The sequence below is a fragment of the Metarhizium acridum genome, assembly GCF_019434415.1.
Source record: "Metarhizium acridum strain ARSEF 324 chromosome Unknown scaffold_141, whole genome shotgun sequence".
NCBI lineage: Eukaryota > Fungi > Ascomycota > Sordariomycetes > Hypocreales > Clavicipitaceae > Metarhizium > Metarhizium acridum.
The window spans coordinates 3,183,720-3,198,144 of NW_027094020.1; the positions used below are offsets into that span (position 1 = coordinate 3,183,720).

Below are 14,425 nucleotides of genomic sequence, written 5' to 3' on the forward strand. Positions count from 1 at the left end.
TAAATAAGTGTTTTATTAATAGGTTTATTATAAACCTATTAAGCTTTACTATTAAATAGATTAAATTAACGCGAGTATTAATTATTACGAATATTAGCATTTTAAGAATATATTAAAAAAGCTACTTATTATTCTTATTATATTTCTTACCCTCTTTATAAGGTTTTAATACTTTAAAGACGTTTATAAGTGTATATTAAAGCTTTATATTATTTATCTTTAATTACTTAAGTAACCTTTTTAGGTATAATTATTATAATAATAAGAGAGTTCTTTTCTTATAATCTCTTATTATAATTATACTTAAAAAGAACGTTATTACACTTAGGTTAATTATCTTAAACCTATTTAATAACTTACCCTTTACTTTTATAATAACTTTCTTATTTAAGCTAAAGAATAATAAGTTATTCACGTAAATACTAATAATAATATTATTTTTAATAAATATAGCCTTATTATATTTAAATTATTTAAACCTATAAGAGATTAATTTAATAAAGAGTATCTTAAATTATACTTTAAGAGCTTATTTTAAGCTATATAACGCCTTCTTTAACTACTAGACCTTATTAAATTTCTTAAAGCTATTTAAAAGTTTAACGTAGATTATTTCGTTTATATAATTATATAAAAAAGCTATCTTTACGTTTATTTATTTAATCTTTTAGTTTAAGAGTATAATTAAAGTAAATAATAGGTAATAAGTCTTTTATTAAATTATTAAGGTAAAGGTTTTATTATAATTAATATTATACTTTTATTTAAAGCCTTAAATTACGTATTAAGTCTTATAGTATTTAATCTTACTAGTTAAACCTAGCTTAGCTTTAAATACTTACTTATTAGTTAATACGTGTATATCGTTTATTTTATTTACCTTATTATCAGAGCATTAACAAGAAAACTACATTTTCATTTTTTAAAAAAGCTTAAATAATTAATAATAAATCTAATAAAATACTTGAATTATAATAATAAATACATAAAATAGCTAATATTATAGCCAATCAGCTTATTTAAAAAAGTGGGTCCCTTTAGCTTTTTGTAAGCTTAAAAACTAGATTATATAGTTTTCTAAAAACTTACTATACTACACTACACTACAAAAACTACAAAATGTAGTTTTTGAAGTTTTAGGCTTATAATAGTATATAAGGACCCACTTTTTTATTTTAAGCTTATAATTTTAGATTTATGCTAGTTATTCGTAAAACTTATAATTCTATAAGTATTTTATTAGATTTAATATAATTTTTTATATTCGAAACTACAAAAACTACAAAACTATAAAACTACACTACTTCTAATGCTCTGCTTATTATAGGTTTCGTTTTCTTTTAAAGCGTTAACTTTATTTATAATAGCTATCTTTTATTTTAGCTAATTAATTAACTATAAGGCCTTTACGTAAGTCTTAGGCTTCCTATTCTTTATTACTTTATTTAGCGTTATAAGGTATACTATTAAAAGGGGTATAATATTCTTTAATATTAAGAGAAGTTCTTAAAGTTTATTTATAAAGGCAAACTCTTATAATAGATTTTTAGGTAAGGCGTTTAACTTAATACTTTTCGTTTTTATATTAATAGGTTAATCGTATAATATACTATTAGGTTTTTTAGGGGCTTATTAGTTAATTTACTAGTATAAATAGCTAGTTAAATTCTCTCCTAAACTTCTTACGCTTAATAGTTAAATTAATTCCCCTTTTAAGTCCTCTTTTTAGACTAATTAATAAGAGCTTTTATAGTTAACTTTACCTTAAAATTAATTAAGAAGTATTATTATAGCTATTTAATTAAGAGAATCTCTTTTATATAGGGTAATATAGGTAAGTTTATACTTTATTAAGAAAGTTTAAATTTAACCTTTAGGTTAATTTACATTTACTCGTTAAAAGTAATCTTCTTAGCTTATTTAACTAAACTAATAATTAAATTCTATAGTTAGTAAATATTATTAGCTTTATATTCTATAAGAAAGTATAAATACATTTAGTTATTAAGCTTCTTTAAAAACTTAGCCTTTAATATTAGCTTATACGCTTTATAGCTTAATTATTAAAGGTATAGTATATATAGTTTAATATTAGTTTAAGCTTTATAAAGTATTATATTACTTATTACGCTATATAGTAATCTTTTTTAAGTATAAATAACCGCTTATAATATCTTCTTTTAAAGCTTCTTAGGTAATTTACTATTATAAAATATAACTTTAACTTAATTTTATATTATTTAATAAGCTTACTTTATAAGGTTTTAATTTAATTAATATAATAAGGTTCACTTAAATATAATTCCCTTATACTTAAAGAAGTTTAAAAGGATTATATTCTTAAATTTATTATTATTATTTAACTTATACTATTAAACTACTTTATACGTTTATACTTTTATTATTATTACATTCGCTTAAATGTATATAATAGCTTATAACTTCTCTTATAATAGGTAAACTTATAGCTTTTTAGTAAGGTTATTAATTATTAGTAGGTAATAAGCTTCCCTTATTAGAGTTAATAGGCTAATAGATTTCTTAAGGTTAATTATTTATCTTTAACCTTAATTAAGTGCTTTATAAGTTATGCTTTAAGCGTTCTTAGCCTTACCTTTTCCTATAATATAGGCTTTATAAGGCTTTACACTCTTATTTATTACTTAAATACTTAAATTTATTATTAACTTAATATAGTTTACGTAATTAAGGTAGCTTATTCTAAGGTATAGCACTTATAAAGGGATAAACTATAAGGTATTATTTATAAAGAAAGCTATTAGGTTATTAATAACTTTAAGAGTATTCTAGTACTTTATAGTTTACGTATATAAGTAATTTAAGTAATTAAACTATTTATACGTTATACCTTAAATAATAAGATATTCTTTATTATATATTACGCGCTTTTTATAATAGTTTTATATGTACTTAAAGCGCGGCTTTTTAGTAAACGCTTTTAAGGCTAATAGATTTACTAGTAATATTAGAATATATAGTACTTATTAAAGCTTAATAAGCTTAGTATTATTAACCCTTTAAACTATTAAAGAAATTATACCGCTATTAAGTACTTAAGTACTATTATTTACTTTATTTATAGGGATTAGTTTATTAAATATCTTATAATTATTAAATATATATTAATTATAATAAACGTAATACTTTATAGTATTATTAAATATTTAATTAAGGCTTTTTATATTTACTTTATAACCTTTAACTATTATATTAATAATCTTATTCTTATTAATTATTATTATAAAGAAGTTACTTAAGTCTTATAGCTACATTAAAAATGCTTTTATATCTTAGGGTATATTAGCGTTTATATTATATACTATTAAGCGTTTATTTATAGTATTTTTATTAACGCGTTATTTATTTTAAACTATATACTTACTATTATTATAATTACTTAAAGTGTTTAGCTATTCGTGTATACTATAAACCTTTTAAAAGAGCTCTTAATAGTTATTAGGCTTTAAGGCCTTTATTTACTTTTATAGGGGCTAATTTAACTCTATTATATCCCTTTTATACTTATTATTAGCACTATTATTAATATAATAGGTAAAGGGATTAATAAGGCCTTTATTACTTTAATTAACGAGCTTCTTTTTTATCTTTAAGCGTTAATACTTATTTTAAGTAAGGTTTATTAGTAAGTTTAAGGTAATATTCGTACTATTATTAATACTAGTTACCTAATATTATTAATAAACTTATAAACGAAAAATACTAAAGGTATCTTTTAGGTTAATAAGAAACTATAACTAATAAAGGTTCTTAAATATTATTTAATTTAATTATATACGTTTAAGTTTATATAGTTTTTCCTTAAATACTTAAGCGAATTCTTATACGTTATTATATTTTTATAAGGTATTAGTAATAAGTCTAGTAATAACTTTATTAAGAATATTAACTTTACGTTATTAATTAAGTTTTTATAATATTAAGTAAGCCTTATATGTATTTATTTTAACTTTAATCTTTTCTATTATATAAGTAAAGTATAATTTATAAATACTTATAAGTAAGTTATAATTACGTTATTCCTAGAATATAAGTTATTATACGTGCTTATTTTAGATTTTATTTAAATAAGGCTCTATTAGAGAAGTAAGTTATAAGAGTTCTTAAAGAATAAGCGTAATAAATTTAACTATAATAGCGTTTTTTAATACTTTATTTTACTTAGCCTAATTAATACAGTTTTTAAGTTTAAGTATAATTAAGTAATTACTATTATTATTAATAGCTTTAATTATTAAGCTTTATACGTTAAAGTAATTAATATTAACTTTAGGTTCTTTATTTAATATTAGTTTAAGAAGTATAGTATTATTACGTTACTAGAGAGCTATTATACGTAATATATTACTAGAGTATTAACTTAGTAATCTTAGTGTATATTAATATTTTAAGAGAATAAAAGCTAGTAGTAACTTAAAGGCTTAAAGGTTATTAAATTATTTAATATAATTAGGTTTTTAGTTTATTTAAGTGTTTAAAAGATATTAAATATTTTAAGTAATTATATATACTTATAAGGTATAAGTCTTACTTTTAATCTCTTTTAAATTAAAAGGGGAAATACTTTAATATATTACTTAAAGCTTACTTTTAAAGATAAAGTACCTATTAATAAAGGTATCTTATTAGTCTCGCGTATAAGTTATAAGTAAATATTTTAATCTAGAATTAATGCTTATTAAAGAAATATCTTTAAAGGCTTAAATATATTAGTTTACCCTTAACTTTTACCTAAAAGGTATTATTAAGCGGGAATTACTCGCGCTTAAGATATTACTTCTCTTAGTTATACTAAAAGGCGTTTACTAGTATTAGTAATTACCTATATTAATATTCTCTTTACGTATAACTTACTTAAGTTTAAAGTTAATATTAATTATTAAAATATTAATAGGCTTATTACGCTTCTTATTTAAGATAAATAATAGGCTACTTACCTATTAATTTAAATTCTTAAAGTTATATTAAGTCTTTATAATAATAATAGTAATACTAATAATAGTAAATTTAACGCTATTTTAATCTAAGATTTAAGGTTATCTTACCTTAAACTTACTCTTACCTATAATAAATAATAGTGGATTTGATAGAGTAATATCTATTATATAATAATTATATTTAATATAAAGGAAAAAGAGAATTATATTTAAAGAAGAAGGTTTAGTCTTTAAAACACCTATTAAAAGAGCTTTTTATAAACTTAAAAGAAGTTTAAAGTAATAGTAAAAGCTTTAAAGCTACTAAGCTTATAACCTATTATAACTATATATATTATTCTATTATATAAGATAAAAAGTACAAGTTACACCGGTACACATTATAGGCGGTACGAGCCCTAATATACACCCCACCTACTAATCCAGCCAAAGTAACTGTAATTGGTTGTGGAAATCGAACAGCTAAGGTACCCTAGGCAGCGTAATTTGGTAGCGTAGTGACTGACACACATGCTGGAATGGACAAGACCCCGCATCGGAGGAGCGGCCTCCATGATGCCGCGACCAAGAGCTTGACTGAAACTGTGCCCAACTCCTTGACCAGGGCGTCGCCGTGGACCGCTTCAACGCCGAGCGCGCAACGCCCTTGCATCCCGCCATCAAAGAAGGCCACGTCGACATTGTACGACTTGACAGTGTCGAGGCACCCTACCGCCCCATATCGTTCAAGCCGCTGCACGTGGCAGCCAGGACGTTGAAGCCCGCCATGCCGCCGCATGGGACAGAGGAATGCAGCCTTGCTCGTTGGGCGAATCTACATCGGCGCCTCTTTCGAGCAGCAACATCATGACGTCGCAATAGCCACGCTCAGCTGCCCAGGAGAGAGGATCGCGCCGGTCAATCTCGACGCCTGTGGAAGCAGTAATCCAAGCATCGGCTCGTTTCCTTGTTTGAGCATACACTAATAGAGCTTGGAGCGAATAATCTAGGACATCTGCGTGAGCATTGTTCTCAAGCAGGACATGGACCAGATTACTGTGCCCGCCCACAACCGCTCGGGAAAGTGCCGATCTGCCCCAGAACAGCATCGATAAAAGGCGTTTTGTGTTTCCGGCCGTATGCGAGAATAACATCAATTGATGTTGGCCATTCTTCAGCACTTGTGAGAGGCTGAGTAGAATGACATCATTGAAGACATGGACGTACGGACTGTAGGTCTCACGTGCTGCCACTCCTTGACTTCAAAGTAGGTAAAGCGAAAAAAATTAGACGGGGGTACGAGTTGACTAAATTTCGAAGCAACCTAGGATAAAGAGTCCGGGTCTGAACTCTGCCGTTATAAAAACGATATACGCATTAATGCAGTACGAATAGAGCTGTAGTATTACTTGATAAAATCGTAATTAAAAGACTACTATAAAGTAATAAAAAGAAGGCACTCCGATAAATGGTCTTATAAGAGACAATGATGCGTGGTTAGTAACAGTCTCCTGGCCTAGGTACGGCCAAAATACAGTGTTACTATATGCCCTCCATCTAGCCCCTTTTTTTGATTTTTTTTCTTTTCAATAATTTAATAAGAGATAATTACACATGTATGTATACATATTCGCGGTATACCTACCTTATTATTAGCGGCCAAGGCAGTTGGTAAGTAAAGTAATGTAAAAGTGCAGCAACTGCTATTACCTTGAATAAGCGACTTGATGTCAGTGCTTATATAAAATTTTATTAAAAGACGAGTGTAACACTGTGAATCCGCTACTTAGTAGTCATCTAGCAGCAGCGGGCCAATATATTGAAAGGGTATAGAGTCGACCGCTGTACGATACACAAGATCACTCTCTATAAGCAGCAGTGACAACAGAGGCGACACAAGCTAAGAGACGACGGCAGGTCGGCGCATAGATATATCCAGCGAGTAACGCGCCAATGCGCCACCAGCTGTTGACTCGGGGCGCAGGAAAGACAAGGCCTCGGGGTCGTTGGCCCTGAAACGACAAGGGGCTTCACCAAACAACCCAGGGCGTGCAATAGAAGAAGTAGGGTGAGAATATGGTGCCGGCAAGGCTTCTCATTCGATAAGGAGAGGAGCATTGGTGGTGGTGCCTGCACAGTTAGCGGTCGCCGGGTAAAACTGCAGACTCGTATCGTTGTCATAGCTTCTCGTTGACCGACCCACGGTTAAGTGTTATAGAGTAAATTAAGCTAAGGGCAGCGCTGCCAGTCAATGGTTCGTTGTCTGTTTCCCACGTAGCGTAATTTCGAACGAAACAAGCGGCTCTTTCCAGCATATTCCTGGAGCTTAGCATGAGGAAGCTGTTACAGGGCTCCAGGGAGGCTATATCAGTGAGGACGTCGCAAGCATTATTGATGACACCGTACTCCGTATTGCAAGGTTCGGCGCCATCAGGATATTTAACTGTCGATGGCGAACGTGCCTCGCTCGTGTCGAGCAGGATTCCGCCGTTTCATCAAGATGCCGCCATCGCCGGAACTATCAGTGCACAAGCACAACCCCTCTAGGGCAGACTTCCATTCGCTAGCCATGACATCGCAGGCTTCAACGTATTCCTGGGCCTGAGAAACGCCCGATTGGTAGCTAGGTGAGCCGAAGCCCGATGTCTCTACGCTGCCAGTGGCCGATCGTAAGCATAATGCAAGCATTTTTTTATGCTCGGCGATCGCAGTACCCATCGGCGGAGGAGGGCAAACCCAATTCAGCACGCCCCGAAGTAGCCGAGCACCCCTAGCAGCAGCTCGCTGCATGCAGGAGCCATCCCATCGTCGGCGAGCCGGCGGGTTTCCTCGAGAAGTGCGGAGAGGCCAACTTCCTTCCCGTGTATCCCAAGGCCTCCTGGTAGGCGGATATAATATCGACTGAGGGGCAGAGTTGAAAGGCATTGTTATCAAAGATCCCGACGACTACTATTGTTGGAACTACAGCAGCAATTTCCACAGCGGACAAGGTGGTTATTAGGTAGACATTTGGAACCTCGATTGATGTGGCAAGGACAGGATAACTGGGCTTGGAACAAAGGGTTCAATTCAATATTTAATAAGCAACTTTGAGACATTAAAGGTCCTTGGTTCTCAAAGTCTTGAGGGACCAGGGTCTCTATATATACAAGACGTCGGTGTGTGCTAGAGGCCTGATGCAGCCCTCGCTTGTAGTCTCGGACCTTGTAATAGCTTCCTTGTTATTGGGTAACACCCTTGATGGCCCAACGCCTCTGTTGTGGTCTCAACCGGGTGACAATTGATCAAATTTGAAGCTATTGGAGGTGAATTGTGTTACACAGAGGCCACATAGCAATGTAGGCATTGGGCCATCCCTTGAACCTGACGATACTTGCACGAGGGCTCGAGACCTAGTCGGGGCCTTAGGCCCAAAACTAGCTTATTCTCCAGAATTCCCACTTGCCAGCCATCCCCTTCGTGTCCAGCTAAAAGCACGGTATAGCCCAAAGCACAAGGGGGGGGTGACGAGCAGTCTAGACGCGCGAACAAAAGGCTGCCGATATTTCTTGCCTCAATTCTTACCATGTCCCATCCCGAACATAATAGCGCTGCCAAATATCAGAAGCAGCTTCCAATTCTGAATACGAAAGATCGACGATGGCCATTATAAAGGCTAAGCTCCAATACGGTTGGCAACAGGTATACGTGATGGCAACCAGGCCCTTGTAAATCCAATGGTAAGGAGCAGTTGATTGAAAAGCTTTTCTTTGCTGATTGTAGTCGAGAAAATTAAGCAGAAATGGAAAATTTTCCACCTACTAGTTGGACTGGGCTCCAAGCACATCGAAGCCTCCTTCCTCTGGGCTTCAGGGACTAAACTCAACTTTACTCGGAGCCTCGTCGAGACCCCTGGCGCTATACCGGCAGATGCCGCCATTGAGGTGATGAGCCCTTGTCGGAAAGAATCCCTCGCCAGAACAGTGGAAAGCGTCAAGGGCGTTCCCAATGTTATTATATTCACTTTCCTTGCTATCAGTGACAACTATCAAGAAACGATATTCGAGGCCAGCCAAGAAACACTACTAGAGCGAGCTCGAATTTGCACCGAATATGTTCGCTCTATTACAAAGATGAGCCTATTGCAAGCTCGCTGACAAATTGGTCATTTGGTTTTGGGATGGAAGACTTTGGTAACAGTCGGCTGGAAGTAGATCTACGTCTAGGGGAATTAGTTCGGAATGCCTGGAGCCCCTCGTGAGAGAATCCAGTCATCTTGAGCCAAGCTTCTAGTGTGTAGTGTCTACGCCGAGCAAGGGAATGTTCTTCAAGAAACATCTCCAATCGCGAGACTGTGTGTATATCCCTGCGCACCCACAACGACCGTGGGTGTGCTGTCGCATCCGCCGAGTTGCATTGTCTGGTAGGAGCCGACCATGTAGAGGGGTGTCTATTCGTCAATAGCAAGCGAGCCGGCATTGTTGACCTTGTCACCACGGCGTTGAACCATCTTCGCCAAGGAGTCAAGCCGGGGCTCAACTTCTCCCAGCCGCCGTACATCCGCCATGTATACCAAGAAATTACTGGCCTGCCCATCCTCGGACACCCTAGTCTAGCGACTTGTATTTCAGAGCATGGAGTGGCTCACATCAAGGTTCCATAAGAAAGGGCATGGCCAAGCACCGCAATGCGATGACGGCTACCAAGAAGCAACCCAGCTGGCAGGTTCCGTATCTGCCCCTTGATCCTCTAGATGTGGGACGGTCATTGAATAGCCTCATTGGCATTAATAGCCAGAGTAGCAAGGAAGGGATATCATGGGTTATACTCCATGGGCTAGGCCTGGATCTACCCGGCGAGGGTGCCCTGGAATTTTTAAGAGTGACAAAGGCTCATTCGGAACGACTTGGGCGCGGAATTACGGCCACGGAGTCGCGCGACCTCTTTGTGCGGACTTTCTCCGTGAGCGACATGTCAAGGACGTATGGTTGTCGTGCCATGGTGTCCGTCATTTTAGCTTAACATTGACAAGTATGCCAGCCTCGGCTCTGTAAAAATGATGGTTGCGCAGCTTTCTGGCTTGCTAGAAAGAACCCTTGACCTTGTGGGGACGATTTCACAAGACGTGGACAGCGTGACTCCTCAAAGTGCAGCTTTTGTCAAGTGTAATGTGAAGGGAAATAGTATTGGCGTCGGAGGAGGGGCCATGGCACAATCAGTTTTGTCTAGGCTAATAGTAAGTCTTTCAAATATTACGCCAACCTGAACATGTTTCATAGCATTTACTGGCACCAATATTGATTTATAAAATGTTAACTTGGCCATGTCAACTTCCATCTCCAGAATTACTTAGCCCGACTAATAGTATTAATAATGATATTTGATAATAAAAAATAATAATATCAAGTTTCGATATCTTTTTTTTACTATTTTGACCTGTCTTAATAAGGGTACAAGCACTACATCAGGTAGGGCCCAGTGAGGATAACACAATGTAGCCAGTCGTACCTCAGCCAGAGGTTCGTAATCTACCGAGTCAAACACCATGAACGCATGGCGAAACGTCAGATGCTAGCAGATGGTGATTCATCGCGGTGCGCTTATTTCAAATATATATTATAGTTCTGCGACCCTGCGGTATGGCAAAGACAGGACAAAACTAATAAGCATCTACATTCTGCCATAAAACTACGTGAAAATTTAATTCTTATTTCTTCCGCCGGCAGCCAAACGGTATTAATTCCCAAATGTTCCCACAACTCGGCACAATCATAGCAACAGCCTGGGCAATGAACAGCCACACGGCCACCATGTCGGTATCCGACTCGATGTGGTTTCGCTGCACAATCAATTCCGTCCACAGAATAAGTGGCCACCCTCCAAACATGATGACTGCCGAGCCGATCAGAATATCAGGATACTTGTAGCTGGAAATACCGCTGCTTAAATCCCCGCGCCACGGGATTATCTTGGACGAGTAGTCGACCTCGTCAAGATACACCATTCGGATGGCGGTGTAAATGGCCGCAAACACGCTGACGAGTGCGAAAATCGAATCGCTAATCTGCCACACTAGAATAAACCTGTGCCACCCTTCCGTCAGGGTGCGCCATCCGAAAAAGAAGAATTGGTACTCGTTGAAGCCGTCGGGCTGGTTCGTTGCCCAGCTCACCCATGCAGAAACCGTGTTTAGAACGATGACGCCCGCCGTCCCCATGCCAAGCACCATGGCCATGAAAATGTTGTTAGAAGTCACGCCGCCGAGGTATGTGACCACGTATATCAAGTTAAAGTGGACGGGCAGCAGCGACAATGCGTGCAGCTCATTGCCCCGGACAGCCTTGTACCACTGGAGCTGGGTATACCAGTTGTATGCGAGGAAGCCAATGTTGCTGGGACAGTTGCTGCCGATTCCGGAGATGAACTGCGCTGGGGACAGCATGAAGCTGGTGTACAGCAGCCATCGGTTGGTAAGGCTGAACCCGTCCACGACTTGGTTGGGCAGCGACATGGCGAGGAGTACAAATTCGTTACTCTTCTTGCAAATGGAGCGCTACTTTGACACGGGGCCGAAGAAGTTGAAGATGGGTTGGTGGTGATGGCCACGTTGTAAGGTCTATGGATGGGCACAAGAGGAAAACCCTCTTGGGGAGATTTATAATATCATCTTGCCACGGCAAAACGTCTTGTTGTGCTGCCTACATGAGGGGCAGTGCATGAGGCTGAAGAGAGTACTGGTTTTGCAAATGCATGAGGTGACGCAGGAGGCCTTCAGCCTCACTTTGGTTGACGGCGGCTGTTGCGCCTGGAGAGATATGGCTTCCACAGCGAAAGACACCAGCCTACTTCTGCAGGAAGCAATGTTCAATGTGTGCTAATAGATAGCACCGTGCCGTCTTCTCATCTCGACTGGAAAACTCGACAAATGCCATACTCAATGACAGCCTAAGCGGCGCAACCCATGGCAATATTGGTGCCTTCCAACAATAACTGGTCGCAGTAGCGGGTCCTTATGGTGATTTCCAGAGCTTCCAAGTTCTTAGACTTGTAACATAACTACTGTATGGAAGTACTCCTTGGAAAAGGTTCGTGAAAAATGCTCTCGGAACATGCCTGGTTATTTTTGCGGCACTGGGGTTGGCTGTGCTGGTCACGGCGAGACTACATCACTGTCGGTTAGCAGGCCGGCCAGTGTAGCCGTGGCCGTTGAGCGTCAGACTCAAGACTCAACTGATAATATAGTGATTCAAGTGTGAGCGGAGAAGCAAGAAAAAAAAGTAAGGAAAAACACAAAAGAAACGAAATGATGCAAAGAGACCAATCACATTGAACAAGCAAAAAATGTAGACAATGAGACCCTTTTCAATAAACTCCGGTACAGGGAATCGAACCCTGGGCTGCTCGGTGAGAGCGAGCGATGTTAGCCACTACACCATACCGGATTAAGTACTTGTGGATGCCGGGTGTGGATGCACAAAACACCTATACTGTCAGAGAGATTCTGCAGCAGTAGCAAGCGTAAATGTGGAGCCACCTTGCAAACAACATGATTATTCCTGCTTCCACTGTTGCGCGCCTTGGCGTTTGGTAATTCCTCTTCCTAATCCTCGATATCGTTTCTGGCAAGTGCGCTTGTTCACATATGTATGATATGGGTGTGGTGGCCAGGCCACACGGGTAACTAGCCCCCCTGCAATGTGAGATGCGGAAGAGACGCCTTGCGGTCTAAAACCCGAATGCAAGCGGCCAGCCCTCTTTCATTATTTCTACAAGGCAGCGATTTAGCCGCAAATATACTAAGATTAATTAGACTTGGATGATAAAGCCCGAAAGGAAAGTTCATGGGATGAGCCTGGTAATGCTTCAAATGTTGCTATTTCCGACTACCTATCTAGGTACCTAGGGTAGCTGATGCGCCACATTGGCAACTTGACAACTTCTTGCGCAGCCACTCAGCCTTACCAGGCTGATTTTAGCGCTTCCACATGGCTGATTCATACATTGATGGCTCCATGTCTGGAGTCGGCACTCCGTTAGACTACCTAGGTAGTTCCGTATATTGAAATAGGTACCTAGGTAGCTGGCCAAGTAAACCTCGTGCTATTCTTAATGTCCCAGCAACCTAGGAAGCCATGGCATTACTTGAATCGATGAATCTTGCGGACCCCACCAACATCGCAGGGCACTCGAGTCCTGCAGAGGGCCCAGATGCCGCATCACGGCCAGCACTCAGCCGCCAACACGAAGAGCATGTCACGCCACCAAGGACCATCCGTGCACCGCCGGAACGTCTTGTTGAAGGCGGTTTAGTTTTGAGAAGATGGAAGCTCTCTGACGCGGCGGAACTATACGCCGCAGCGAGCAACTCGACCGTCGAGCTGGCACGGTGGATGCCCTGGGCTGCCGACGGATATGATCTCACCAAAGCACAACAATTCCTCGACTTCACATCCAAAGCATGGGATAACGGAGAGACGTACGACTTTGCCGTCATTGTCGACGGCCGCGTCAGTGGCTCGTTTGGATTGATGACACCAGCTACCAAGGCTCCCAATACTCTCGAAGTTGGCTACTGGCTTGCTAATGAAGCTACTGGTCGCGGATTCGCAACACGCGCTGCGTCGCTTCTGACACGTACGGCCTTTGAAATGGGCGCCGACCATGTTCAGATCAGGCATGATGAGCTCAATCACCGAAGCGGTGCAATCCCCCACCGTCTTGGATTCAAGTCTCTGGGTCTTATCAGGCTTCCTGCGGGAAAGGGTGGAGGAAAGGTGGTATCCTTGTTGTGGCAAAAAGACGTGGACAGTGACACGTCTGCGCCGCCATGTGGATGATTCGCGTTTCGATTCGCGAGGAATCCGTCGTAGCCTGTGTTATAGTAATAGAATCAAACGCATGGAGCTATAAAAGGCAATACTATGTTTTTAAAAGAGGCTATTTCAAGTCGGAGCTGCAAAGAAGATTCGAGCGACGTGTTCGACTTCCAATATATGCTTTTGAAGCCAATGAGAAAGTAAATACAAAGCATGTTGCGACATCTGTCATGACTGTACCTATCGGAGTACACGACTTCCTCTTCGTCAATTGCTGTACAGCATCCGGACGGAACAAATCTGCGGCATTATGAATCAAGGTTATGCTAAAACTCAATACCACGTTGCAGGATTGACGGGTTTCCACGTGTACAAGACAGTGACATATCCTCATCCAGTCTCGCAGCCTGTCACACGGTCATAGCTCAATAATCTCACCGTCCAACAACGGGGCATCGCCGATACAGGACCTAGAGGTTACACAGACTGAACACATGACCTGCTGGGAGCCTTGGGCACAACTGTTCCTTTCACGTATATAGTAGTCACTGATCCCTCCCTTCCTTTTGGGAAACTAAGGGCCTCTGACATCCTACAAGGTTATTCTGAATAGAGTCATTTCACTCCAAGCCCTTGAATATCAAGCCCTTGTCAGACAGCCCACTGCTGGCGGCA

General features: G+C 38.5%; 2 protein-coding genes and 1 non-coding gene across 3 annotated transcripts; 1 reads left to right on the forward strand and 2 right to left on the reverse strand.

Moving 5' to 3' along the window:
- Window positions 1–10,531: 10,531 nt before the first annotated feature.
- Window positions 10,532–11,445, reverse strand: J3458_009579 (uncharacterized protein; the record flags this gene model as incomplete). Its single annotated transcript, XM_007816996.2, has 1 exon — window positions 10,532–11,445. The coding sequence occupies one exon, from the start codon at window positions 11,443–11,445 to the stop codon at window positions 10,642–10,644; it is 804 nt and encodes a 267-aa protein (XP_007815187.1). The 3' UTR covers window positions 10,532–10,641.
- An 859-nt stretch (window positions 11,446–12,304) lies between these two features.
- On the reverse strand, window positions 12,305–12,376 carry J3458_009580. The gene has a single exon. It is a non-coding gene; the product is annotated as a tRNA-Glu (tRNA).
- A 574-nt stretch (window positions 12,377–12,950) lies between these two features.
- On the forward strand, window positions 12,951–13,870 carry J3458_009581 (uncharacterized protein). The gene has a single exon (XM_007816997.2). The coding sequence runs from the start codon at window positions 13,067–13,069 to the stop codon at window positions 13,769–13,771; it is 705 nt and encodes a 234-aa protein (XP_007815188.1). The 5' UTR covers window positions 12,951–13,066; the 3' UTR covers window positions 13,772–13,870.
- The last annotated feature ends 555 nt before the right edge of the window (window positions 13,871–14,425 follow it).